This window comes from Garra rufa, chromosome 1 (genome assembly GCF_049309525.1).
Source record: "Garra rufa chromosome 1, GarRuf1.0, whole genome shotgun sequence".
Taxonomy (NCBI): Eukaryota; Metazoa; Chordata; class Actinopteri; order Cypriniformes; family Cyprinidae; genus Garra; species Garra rufa.
Window position 1 is genome coordinate 27,135,248 of NC_133361.1, and position 12,310 is coordinate 27,147,557.

Here is a 12,310-nt window from a genome sequence, read left to right on the forward strand (position 1 = left end):
AAAAATGATATACAAGATCACAGCATTTGGAAGAATTTGTACTGGATGGTTGCATATTTGCATATGTTTAGATTTGTCGCCCTCTAGACAAGCACTGATGCTGAACATGTGGAAGAAGCTCCGTGTTTCTCATTGATTTCACAGCCGAAAATCATTTCTGTGAAACGCATATTATGTTCATCTTAATTCGGTCAGTTCATGCATAGCGAACAAAACCTGCTGACTGATGATACTTCATCAACGAACGGTTGATTTAGGCGTTTGGGCATTTGGTTATAGAGAGAAAAGCTGTTTACATTTAGATTCATACGTATATATTCGTTCATTTTAGAATATTTAAGAATTTAAATCACTTAAACGCAAAGTCGCATATTTGTTGATTTGATTTATATTGCTGTGCAGTTTGCGAAAAGGAGGGAACAGCTGGATAAAGCTCAAGTGCGTGGCGAGTCTTCAGTCACAAGCTGAGTCCTTAAGAATATTAATATAAAAACTGAAGGGTTCAGTGTATTCGGTGAGGTGCCAGATGTCGATATTTTGATCTTACGATCTCTGGCTTTTTAGCCTATATAATATTTGGTGCCCTGTTGTCCTTTTCAGATCTGAACGTATGTCCAAAGATCATTCTTGAAGATTTGTAAGTCACTTCCAACAACCTTGGCTGATGTTTTACCCCTAAAGGCGTAATGTTGCCATTATTTGTTTCGAATCTGATTTAGATGTATAAGCAAAAGTATAATCCAAATAAGATTTGCTGTGCAATACTGCCTCCTCTCGGAAGCCTTCCCTAAATCAATGAGCCACGAGAGGTCGTGATTTGACTAGTTATAATGGAAATTGTACTGGTTTTAATAAAACCTGTAATGGTGCCTGTTGGTTTATCTTGGTAATTAATCGCTTTCTATTGGTGATTTGTTAAAACCTCTAAATCCCAATTAAATATGTGACCCTGGACCACAAAACCAGTCATAAGGGTCCAATTTTTAATTAAGATTAATACATCTGAAAGCTGAATTAGTACGCTTTTGATGTATGGTTTGTTAGGATACGATAATATTTGGCCGAGATACAACTGTTTAAAAATCTGGAATCGGATGGTGCCAAAAATCAAAATATTAAGAAAAGTTCTTAGCAATGCATATTACTAATCAGAGATGAAGGAAATTATCTTTAATGGACCATGATCTTTACTAATGATTTTTGGCATAAAAGAAAAATAGATCATTTTGACACATACAGTGTATTTTCAACTACTGCTACAAATATAGCCTACCCCTACTACTTAAGACTGGTTTTGTGGTCCAGGATCACATGTCCCAAAACACACTACAGAATTTTTGTATTTTTTCATTTAAGTTAAATATAGCACACATAAATCACGGAGACGTCTATTTGACCTCTGCATTTACATCTGTAAGATGTATATTTCAGAGTGTTTGCTTATCTGCAATACGTCTAAAGGAGGTTTCCTATCAGATGTCAAATAGACATCTATTAGATGTCTTTAAGATGTTTAAGATTTAGAATGTATGTAAAATCTTACAGACGTCTGTCAGATGTTTGTACACAGCAGATGCTTTCCAGATCAAATGATTTTAACAGACATCTTGCAGACACAAGTTGATGGTTAATGTTTGTAATGGTAGTTGTTGTGGAAACCATTCTGTTGCTTTGTTGTTGTTTTTTCCAGCAGGGACTACTTACAAGCTTTTTGAAAACGACGGAAACGGCAGTACAAAAAAACTCCAATGATCAAGGTACATTTATATAGTAGAATAATGAGCAGTAGCATGAAATTTGCCGAGTAATATAGTTCATTAGCATTAGCATAACTTTAGGGTGTGAATGGGAAGCAATGAGATATATGGCGTTAAATATAGAAGTCAACTGACGTACGGTCACAATTGTGCTTATTTGGTTCTTTTACGACTGATTTATTAGTGAAATAATGTCTGTGGTTAACAACAGGCCTACTTAAAACAAGTTTTATTTTAATAACCCATGATAAATTTCCCAACCGTGGCTTCCCTTCTTCCTTCAGGTTTTAGTACTGAAACATAGCAGATCTATTTAGCTCTGTTTATAATAGTTAATGTAAATTCTGAGGAAGTCGCAGTGTTGTTGTATTATTAGTCACTTAACATGACTATCTGCTTCACAAAAAAAAGTACGTTTTTCACTTTATGATCTTATGACAGTTCCACTTAACAAGCAGCAACCTCATATTACCAGCAGGTGGCGCTTGTTAGCTATGAAAAACAATAAAATTTCTATGATCAACATGTAAACTCAATGTTTACAAAATTAACACATCTTAACAAAAGGTATATGACTTGCTTAAAATTTCAGAATTTGACCATAAAGAAAACAAGATATCATGTCAACTTGGAAATGTGCTTGACATTTATAAAGACAATAAAATAGTGTATTCTGAGTACGGTACATACACAAAGTTGAAGGCACCTTGACTTAGCTAAACATTAACCATTCTGCCTTGGACTCATTCAAAGACAAACAAAACAAAAAAGCGGAACACAGAGGCGTGAACCCTTGCATTTAGAAATCTATTCTTAACTATACAATCTTTATTCATCAAGAATAAAAAGCTAATAAGACAATAGTGGTGTTGTGATGCCTAAAATATATTATTTCATATATCTTTATATATGAAACTCCTAAATTTGCCTTGGTCACCTAAAATAGTTTTTCTTAGTTGCGAGTACACTGTGCTCTGCTGATCTATCTGAAATAGCAAATGTGTGCAGTCACCTCTTATATAAATGTGATTGTTTATTTATTATACAAACACTTATTTATATACTCAATAAATTATATTCTTTTATTTCAACAAACTATTTATTGTACTACATATATTTAGATTTGAAAAGTGTGGCTTTTTATGAAGATTTTAAGATTTGATTGTCATAATTTTGTACTGCGGAGTACATCGACTTGAGTATTTGTGTAACAGTCTTATGAAAAAAAAAAAAAAAAAAAAAGAGTTGCTTAATAATGGGCGCTCAGTATGTTCTATACACAAAAATGTTAGATCTTAACTTGAAGATGTGGTGTTCATGTTACTGCACACTTAGGGAAGCATACGCAACACTTACTGCTGTAAAACATCATTTTTGGCCACATCAAAGCAAATACTTCAAGTTAAAAAGCTGCTGGATTTCTGCCAGCGGAGATAGTTACGCTTTTCGCTCCAGACGTGGAATCACATCATCAAGTTGCAGATGGAAGATCTTAGTAAAAAACACGTTGAGTGGATCATGGTCAGACAAAATATCTCAGCTCTGCTGATAGACTGCTATCCAAAGTCACCATCAGACAGAGTCACCACAGGAACTGATGTGTCTGTTGAGCAATAGCTGTGAGTACATGGCCCCCTGCTGCATTGTTTTCCATGCAAAATAAGGAGAAAATTATTCCAACCTTCTCTACCTCATTTACTCACATAATACACACCCTGAGATACTCATTCATCCTCAGAGGAGGAGTGTATTAGCCCATTGTGCAGTGAATCCCCCCCTAAATTATCCCTCTGAGAGGAGCAGCAAGCCATGTTGGGACATAGTGAGTGGTAATCTGAAGCTACTCATAGTGTTTGGTATAGTGCATCTCTGCCGAAGCGGATGAAAAAGGGATGAGGTCATTTATTAAGCGTGATTGTAGCATAAGAAGTTGGGATGTAGCCCTCGTCCCCGTTGTTCCGGCGCACTCGCGTCCATCCGTCGCCCTTATCCTCCTCTACCACAGACAGCACTTCTCCTTCCTGCATGGAGATGGTTCCCTCGCTGGAGCCTGTGAACAGATAGAGGAGTCTCAGAGAAAAAGAGGCGGATATGATATTCGCAAGTGCTTGTGCGAAGCTGTATAATTGTACCTGGGAAATTGTAGAGTGCTGTGCATTGACCAATAGGTGCGGCGAGTTCCTCGTCTTCAAAGTCGTCATCAAATTCAGTGTAGATGGCCTGGGAGGAGTCGGTGTCATCTGAGAGAGCTCCAGGACTGAAAAGTGCATGGGAAAATTCTGACTATGTAAACATAACTCAATCAGCATAACCAGATTCAAGCAATAACATTTCTAGAAACCTAGTTTTATTAGTACTTATAAGGTACATATTCTGCCTGACCATATTCTACCCTAACCCTACCCAATACCTAAACTCAGCAACTACCTTACTTACTATTAATTAGGAAATAAACTAAACTAAACTTAGTTTATAGAGGCAAAAGTAATAGTTAATGGTTTGTTAATCATGAGAATTGGACCTTAAAGGGAACCCTGGCAATTAAAGGAACACTCCACTTTTTTTGGAAATAGGCTCATTCTCCAACTCCCCCCGAGTTAATAAGCTGATTTTTACCATTTTGAAATCCATTCAGCCGTTCTCCTGTTCTGGCGATATTACTTTTAGCATAGCTTAGCATAGATCATTGAATCCTATTAGACCAATAGCATCGCGTTCAAAAATGACCAATGAGTTTCGGTATTTGTCCTATTTAAAACTTGACTCTTCTGTAGTTATATCGTGTACTAAGACCGGCGGAAAATGTAAAGCTGTGATTTTCTAGGCCGATAAGATTAGGAACTACACTTCCATTCCGGCGTAATAGTCAAGGAAGTTTGCTGCCGTAATATGGCCGAAGCAGGCGGAGTAATATCACGCAGCACATGTGCAAATACTAACCTAGCTGGGAACTAATTCCAGGCACTGCGTGATATTACTGCGCCTGCTTCGGCCATATTATAAAGGATATATTCGTCCATATTAACAAGTTGGAGAATGAGCCTATTTCCAAAAAAGTGGAGTGTTCCTTTAAGACTCGTTTGGCTTAATATAATGTGAACTGTGTAGTAGAAAACCCATCAAAGGTTTAAGTTATTTAGAAAAATTTCACATTGTTTATGCATATTGTGACGTGACATGGTTGCACTTGGTGAGCTACTAGCGCTACCTGTTGCTATTTTTACTTTATTCTCTAAAATACACAATTTAGGAAATAAAATACTAACATTGTGTGGCGTTTGGTTGTAATTTTCAGACTAATGGCAACAAGAAAAACAAGGCAAGGCATGTTTACATCCTGCCCGGATGGTATTTAGCATTTTCTTTTCCTGCCGTTTGTAAGCTCTTTCAGTAGCTGTGGTCTACTAAAGGGACTAAAGCGGAGATAACAAAAGAAAGTCTTTAGAAAGTTTTATTCATCCACAGGCATCTTCCCATTCTTTTCTCCTCTTCCTATCGCTAGGAAAGCAATGAAGACTTGCATCGCTTCTCTTGTTGCCCTTTGACTGAAAATTACAACCAAATGTTGCACAATGTGGCATCACTTTAGTAATTAATTTTCCAAATTGTGTTGTGGTAAAAATAGTAACAGGTTGCACCTGTAGCTCACCGAGTGCAACCATTTCAAATCATCAAAATAATGGCACCCCCATAATAATTTCCGACATTAAAAAACTATTGCAGACTGGATACAAGGTCTTATGCAAATGCCCTTCAGATCTAAATCTGAATTGTATAATGAATTGTAGGACTGTAGTCTAGCGACAGCTTCACGCTCAATGACGTGGAAATAAAACAAGGATCATTTTGACTTCTAAAGCTTCTAAAGTTAGTCTGGTCCAATTATGTAATGTTTTATTATTTAGGGGCTATTTCTTTCAGATTTGTTTTTAAAATAAGCATACAGACGCACGAAAACGAGTCTCATGACCTGCAATTTGCAAATCACTGCACTCTCGTGTGCTGTTGTCAAGTACACAAATAAAAATGACTTGATTAAATTACTGAGTAGAATTACCAATAGTGAATAAAATGGTTGTCTATGGTATTCACACAAGAGAGATGTAGGAAAACAACATGCAAGTCTTAGTCCTAGAAACACTCTTGTATATAACTTGTATATAAGAAAATACCAATAGCTGTGAATTACTCACCCTCATGTCATTCCAAACCATAAAGACGTTTGTTCATCTTCGGAACACAAATTAAGATATTTTTGATGAAATCCAAGACCTTTCTGACCCTGTATGGACAGCAATGCAACTGACACATTCAAGGCCCAGAAAGCTAGTAAGGGCATTGTTAAAATAATCCTTGTACCATCAGTGGTTGAACCATAATATTATGAAGCTACGAGAATACTTTTTGTGCGTAAAGAAAAAAAATAATGTCTTCATTTAGCAATTTCTTCTCTTCCGTGTTTTCTTTGCGCACCAAAAAATAGTCTTGTAGCTTTATAACATTAAGTTTGAACCACTGATGTCACATGGACTATTTGAACGATGTCCTTACTAGCCTTCTAGGCCTTGAACATGGTAGTCTGTCTATGCAGGTTCAGAAAGCTCTCAGACTTCATCAAAAATATCTTCATTTGTGTTCTGAAGATGAACGAAGGTCTTACCAGATGGAACGACATGAGGGTGAGTAATTAATGACAGAATTTTCATTTTTGGGTGAACTCTCATTTAATGAAAATGCACACCATAATCAGAAAAAACGTTTGTTGAAATCAAACTGACCTGTTGGGGTTATGAGCACCGTTATTGTTCAGAGAGTGTGTAGAGTATCGTATCGAGTCTCCTCGGCCCCCTGCTTCTGTGAGCCAGGACTACAACAAAACAAGACACGAGCATGTTGAGAAAGTCTTCATAAAGCGTATAAAAGATTTACAGAGAGTACTAAACAGAAACCTCATATTTGTTGAGTTCTCCTCTCAGTCTTTCCATGTTTTGTGCCGTCTGAGTGATCTGAGGTGCCAAACTGGCAGGATCTCCCATCTGAGGGTTCTTTTCATAGACATCTTTCATTTTACCCAGAGCCTCACTGCACAGAGACATAAATATATTTATTTAAGCTATCTTGATCGTAACAGAGAAAGACAAAGAACAAACAGATACGGTTGCTTGTGGCACTCAACCCCACTGATTCCTCAGAGACCTGAAGAGCTTAGTAAACAAAGCCTGGACCTCAGCAACCCTGTGGAGTCAGCTATGGCTGGTTGTCATGGCAATAGTTGTCGGAGAGACGGCAGGCGACTCACCTCTGATCCATTTCCTTCTGCAGCTCCTTGCTGATGTCATCGATCTTCTGCTGTAAGCGTTTCCTGCGCTGCTCAGGAGGAAGATGGGTGAAGCCCTCTGTGTCCACAGACTGAGGAGATGGGCAGGGAGATAGGGTCACTCACAGAGATTCACACAAACAAACAGCCACCCCACCAACACCACAAGCATAAGCAGTGACAGACGTGAACCAGAGACCCCACAGTGAGAGTTCAGGTTTGCAGAGGGAAAAGATGTACTGTAGCAATTTATCACCAGGATAATTATACCATCTGTTAGAATTGTTGCATTTAAACACTACAGGCTGTGCTTTAACAAGATTTCGGCAACACATTTGTCATTTATGACAGGTAAGTCAAGGAGAAATGCTTAAACAAGCGGCAAATAAACAGTTTACTCAAAGGAACTTCCTAGATTAAATAAAGAATCGGTGGCATATTGTCGATCTATGCAGCTAGAGGGATTTGAAGAAGAAATGTGAAGCTAATATGTGTTACATGAAGCATTAAAGTGGACATCGGATGCAAATGGTTTTCGCATTTAAATGTGTCTTCACAGTGTGTGGACACAACCACCCTACAATGAAAAAAATCATTCACTTCTTTTTTTAAATCATCAAAAAATATCAAGTAATTTTTATTTTCTGAGCAGTATGATGTCAAACTGCACAGGCTCCGCCCACAACTGCTGAGGGACTGTTTCGTATTAGCATATTTCCAACCTCAGCCAGTTGTACGCCGTCTGCAATTTTATCCGTACTTGAACAGCTGTAGTGACTAGTGTTGCCAAAGTACCGACTTCGGTTCCTATCGGTACTGAATTTTTTAAAACATCCATTTCCTGCTAACATTTAAGCGCTGTTGAGCAGATTCTTAAATAGCACTGATTGGCTTTTAGTACCGACTAGGAATGGGAAGATAAATCGAGAAATGATTCAGCATCAATTCTGAGATTTCCGAACACATCACGATTCTTTATCAAATAGATTCTGAGCTTAGTTTTAAACAGCAGATGGCACTGCTTCCTTTAGAAACAGCTATGCTCTGCTTGTTTCCAAATCTTTACACACACTTGAACACACTTGACTTGACATTTGAGCGCTGTTGAGCAGATCTTAAACAGGCTGATTGACGTTTTCCAAATTTCAGTACCATTTAGCGGTTAACGACAATAAATCGAGCATCGATTCTGAAATTTCCGAACACATTGCGATTTTTTCTCGCGATTCTGAGCTTAGTTTTGAACAGCACTTAAGAAACAGCCGTGCTCTGCTCGTTTCCAAATCCTTACATGCACTTGAACCTAAAATAACCATTCATACAATTCGAAAAATTTGAAGCGAATTACAAGGGTGTTCACAGTGGGCTGTTTACATTAATCTTGCATCATGAAAGCATTCTGAGCCAAGGTGAAATTACACGACTCAGCCAACGCACAAGTGCTCTTCAGCACTCTTCTTCGAGAGTATTTGAGTGTGCGGATAAAAACTAGATTAGAGCGCCATCTGCTCTTAAAATGTAAGCTCAGAATCGATTCCAAAGAGAAAGGCGATGCATTCGGAAGATCTCAGAATTGATCCACGACTGGTACCGAAGTCAGTGCTTTTGACAACACTAGTAGTGACAATGTTTCGTAAACAATGCAGGTGTTTTGGAGTTGGATGTAAAAGTGAACATAAGAGTCTACATTTTCTCCTGACATCAGAGCCACTGAGGATGCAGTGAATTAGTTTTGTTTTTGATGGTAATGCGCCATCAAACAGTGTTGTTTTCGTCAACGATGACGATGACGAAATCATTTCGTTGACGCCACTTTTTTCATGACGATAACAAGACGATGACGAGATAAAACTGGCTCGTTGATGACTAAAACATGACGTGACGTGTGTGAGTTTTCGTTGACGAGACGAGAATAGACGAAAATGTTAGTGGGTGGTCCGTCAGACGTTTAAAATGCATGACATTTCCGCTTATTGTGCATGCCAATTAAAACTTAAAAAGTATCTGACGCTATGGCAAGCCGTTTTAGCATTAAATACTCTTTGCTATACTAGTATGGCAAGCCGTTTTAGCATTCCATCCTTGTTTGTCTTTTATGTTCTAAAACATTCCTTCATTATTGTAATTATTGGTAAAAATAGTCGATCCGGAAGCTCACATTGTGTTGAACTATAGGTCTGCTATTTTCAGAACTTATAAGTGACACTACCCAACAGCAAAATACTTACTGGCCTACATTAATTTGTTAAAAGACTACTTTTTCCCCTTTTTTTGACTAAAACTAGACTAAAACCTTTTTGACTTTTCGTCGACTAAAATTGGACTAAAACTATCACATTTAGAAGTGACTAAAATTTGACTAAAACTAAGAAGCATTTTAGTCCAAAAGACTAAGACTAAGACTAAATCTAAGATGGTTGTCAAAAACAACACATGCACCAAAATTAAAGAGGCATGCGCCAAAATAGATCGCTGTGAACAAAGCTGTTTCTGAGCATGTAAAAAAGAGTTTTAAACAACCATTGAGGAATTTTAACCAACTTGTGGAAAATGGGCATCCGATGTCTCCTTTAAGGAGACATGTTTCATGAAATGTTTCATATTTGCTCTATAAAATATATAATTCTTTTAAATTAGGACTACTGTTCTAGGAACAAAGCTTAGTTTTGATCCAAGTGCTTGGCATATGTGTACAACTGAAATCATCAACATAGGCTCATTGGGAATACGTGCAAAACTGCAAAACTGAAGAAAACATACCTATATGTACAAATCACTGCAGTTTCCAGTCAAAATGAACAATAGAGGCAAAAAAAAGTCTTACAACTTGTATTCCTTTTCACAAAAAAGTATGACTTACAGGTACAGAGTTTTGATTAATAAAGCCAAATTTTCACACAATTACTTGCAGAATATTATGTTATGACAAACAATTTTAACATTCTGCGTGATTTGAAAACTGATCGTTTTGAATGTTGTCGTCACATATACAGCTTCATATGCATGAGTTTTCTAATTAGTAAATCTCTGACAAGCTACGCCATATCGCGCTCAATATCGCATTCGATATTAAGCTCGATATGGCGTAGCTTGTCAGAGATATGTCTCTGTGTATTAATTGCCGCTCCAGCGGAACCTGAGCGGAACGCACGTGATGGAGATTTACTACTAATCAAAGTACCGGCTAAAAGCGTGCCAGAGTCACATATTGAACATGTTTTAGCGCCACTCTCTGGACATTTCACTTTGAAAACTGCTGCAAAACGTGCAGTAAGGTATGTAATTATGGTGTTACAGAAATGTATATAGAGGCACATATTTTCATGAGCCTTGGTTGGAAATCACAGGAATGTAAAATTATACTCCATTTGGGTCTAAAAACCAAAGTACACTTCAGTTTTTATCAGCATAGTACTTTCTAACCATTCACATGATTTTTTTCAGCACCAATTTGTAGTGGCAACACCAAACCTTTGTTTCATGATTGAAGAAGTAACAGATGAGACGTTGACAGATGCTGGTGGTGTGAGAGGCTTAAGAGATACCTGAAACTCTAGTTAAACAAATACAAAGCCTGGCAAATAGTGCAGACATCGGACAGGGATTACACTTTCAAGTGTACATGTGTAAAGTGGCTTTGTTTGGGCAAGCTATGAAATGGAATATACTTGGAAAGGCAATGCAGTTGGCTGTATGTATATGCTAAGCAATTGCTTCAAAACTGAAATATACTTTGGACTTTGGTTTGTTTACTGGCTCTAGATTATAAGGTTGGATATTACTTTGAGCAGCCGGGGTTGGTAGCAAGCCTAGCCTAATACTAACCCTGTCAAAATATATTGGCTTTACTCAGGTTTGAATTTCAAGGGGTCATGAACTGAGAAACCAAAATTCCCTTTAACTTTTGACATAAGAGGTCATTGTACTATAAAAACATTTTGTTAATCTAAAAACTAGTTATATTGAAAGCAGTCTGCCAACATCGCTGCCCGTTTAGCCCCGCCCACCGATTTACGCATAGTGTTTACCAGAGAGAACACAGGTTTTTAAAAAAGTTTAAAACTAAAAGACAATGCTGTGCTGCATATACTGGATCTGACAGTGATGTCGAAACAAATGTGTAACGCTTTTCATTATGTGGTCATTATTGCTTTGCCTCTTCTTACAGATCATTTCATATGTACGGAGTTATTTATGCATTTTAAACCTAAATCATAGTGACATCCATCTATGAGAAATTAATGTACATTGTTAGCCAATCATAGTAGTGGGCCTTTACTTCCCACTCTACAATCCGCCATGCCTATTCAAACAGAGCGTTCTGCTGAGGGGAGTTGAAAGCAAGACAGAAAATAGCCTATTACTTCTGAATAATGATGTTTTTGATGTAAAAATCGTGATAACATTATAAGTGGGCCTCAGTACAACATAAAAAAACAAAGCAGTTCATGACAGCTTTAACTTTTTCACTCAAAGGCCAATTTGGCCACTAAAATATAAAATTACCGGCCATTCATTCTACTAGCCAAAAAAATTATAATAAATTACCTAAATAAACCAACAGCTTAAGGCTGGCCACACTGGATGTGACAAAGCGGGCGTTGCAAATCAACATTGTATGTCGGGTGTGTTTAAGTAAGCTAAACATGAGCAAATGCTGTGAAATTAGACTGTATTTAATATATCTTTATGACTCACAAGTTCAGTATTTTGGCAAAATCTGCACGGAATTGGCTTAAATGAACTTGCTTAAATTAATAAGTGTACAAAATTTACAAAAAGTAAAACCGGTTAGTGATTTGACAGCATTACCTGCCATAGCTGATTTTTATGTGCATTTGGCAGGTTGGCGGGTGTTAATTTCAAACCCTGGCTTTACTATCAAAAAAGATTTGATATTGTTATTGATCAAGTTTCATATTGTATAGCATTTATTCATAATGCTATAGACCTGCCCTATCGACCTCCACACTGTAAATGTCCCATTGCTTTTACAAACCCAAGAGACAAATGAGGTCAATAGAGCTAAAGTGCCATTTAACCTGGAATATTCCTTTGAGTAACTCAATTAATTTAAACCATGTGCATAGATTTATCAATGCAACTTTAAAACATCTTCAATACAGTACACCATAACAGCCTGGCTTAAGCATTGGTGCATAGATTCTTTGTGTTGCAGTGTCTCACCCTGGAATGGCTTGTCACTGTTTAAGAGCCATGATGAATAGTGTACTGT

General features: G+C 37.4%; 1 protein-coding gene across 2 annotated transcripts in view; it reads right to left on the reverse strand.

Moving 5' to 3' along the window:
- Positions 1-2,380: 2,380 nt before the first annotated feature.
- Positions 2,381-12,310, reverse strand: part of trip10a (thyroid hormone receptor interactor 10a) — a 42,099-nt gene continuing 32,169 nt past the window's right edge. For both annotated transcript variants that reach the window (XM_073838199.1, XM_073838191.1), the window contains 5 exons: positions 7,057-7,166; positions 6,707-6,839; positions 6,536-6,624; positions 3,890-4,014; positions 2,381-3,807 (listed from right to left, as the gene is read on the reverse strand). In XM_073838199.1, coding sequence (XP_073694300.1) covers positions 3,656-3,807; positions 3,890-4,014; positions 6,536-6,624; positions 6,707-6,839; positions 7,057-7,166 — 609 coding nt within the window. In that variant the 3' untranslated portion in view covers positions 2,381-3,655. The remainder of the gene's footprint in view (positions 3,808-3,889; positions 4,015-6,535; positions 6,625-6,706; positions 6,840-7,056; positions 7,167-12,310) is intronic.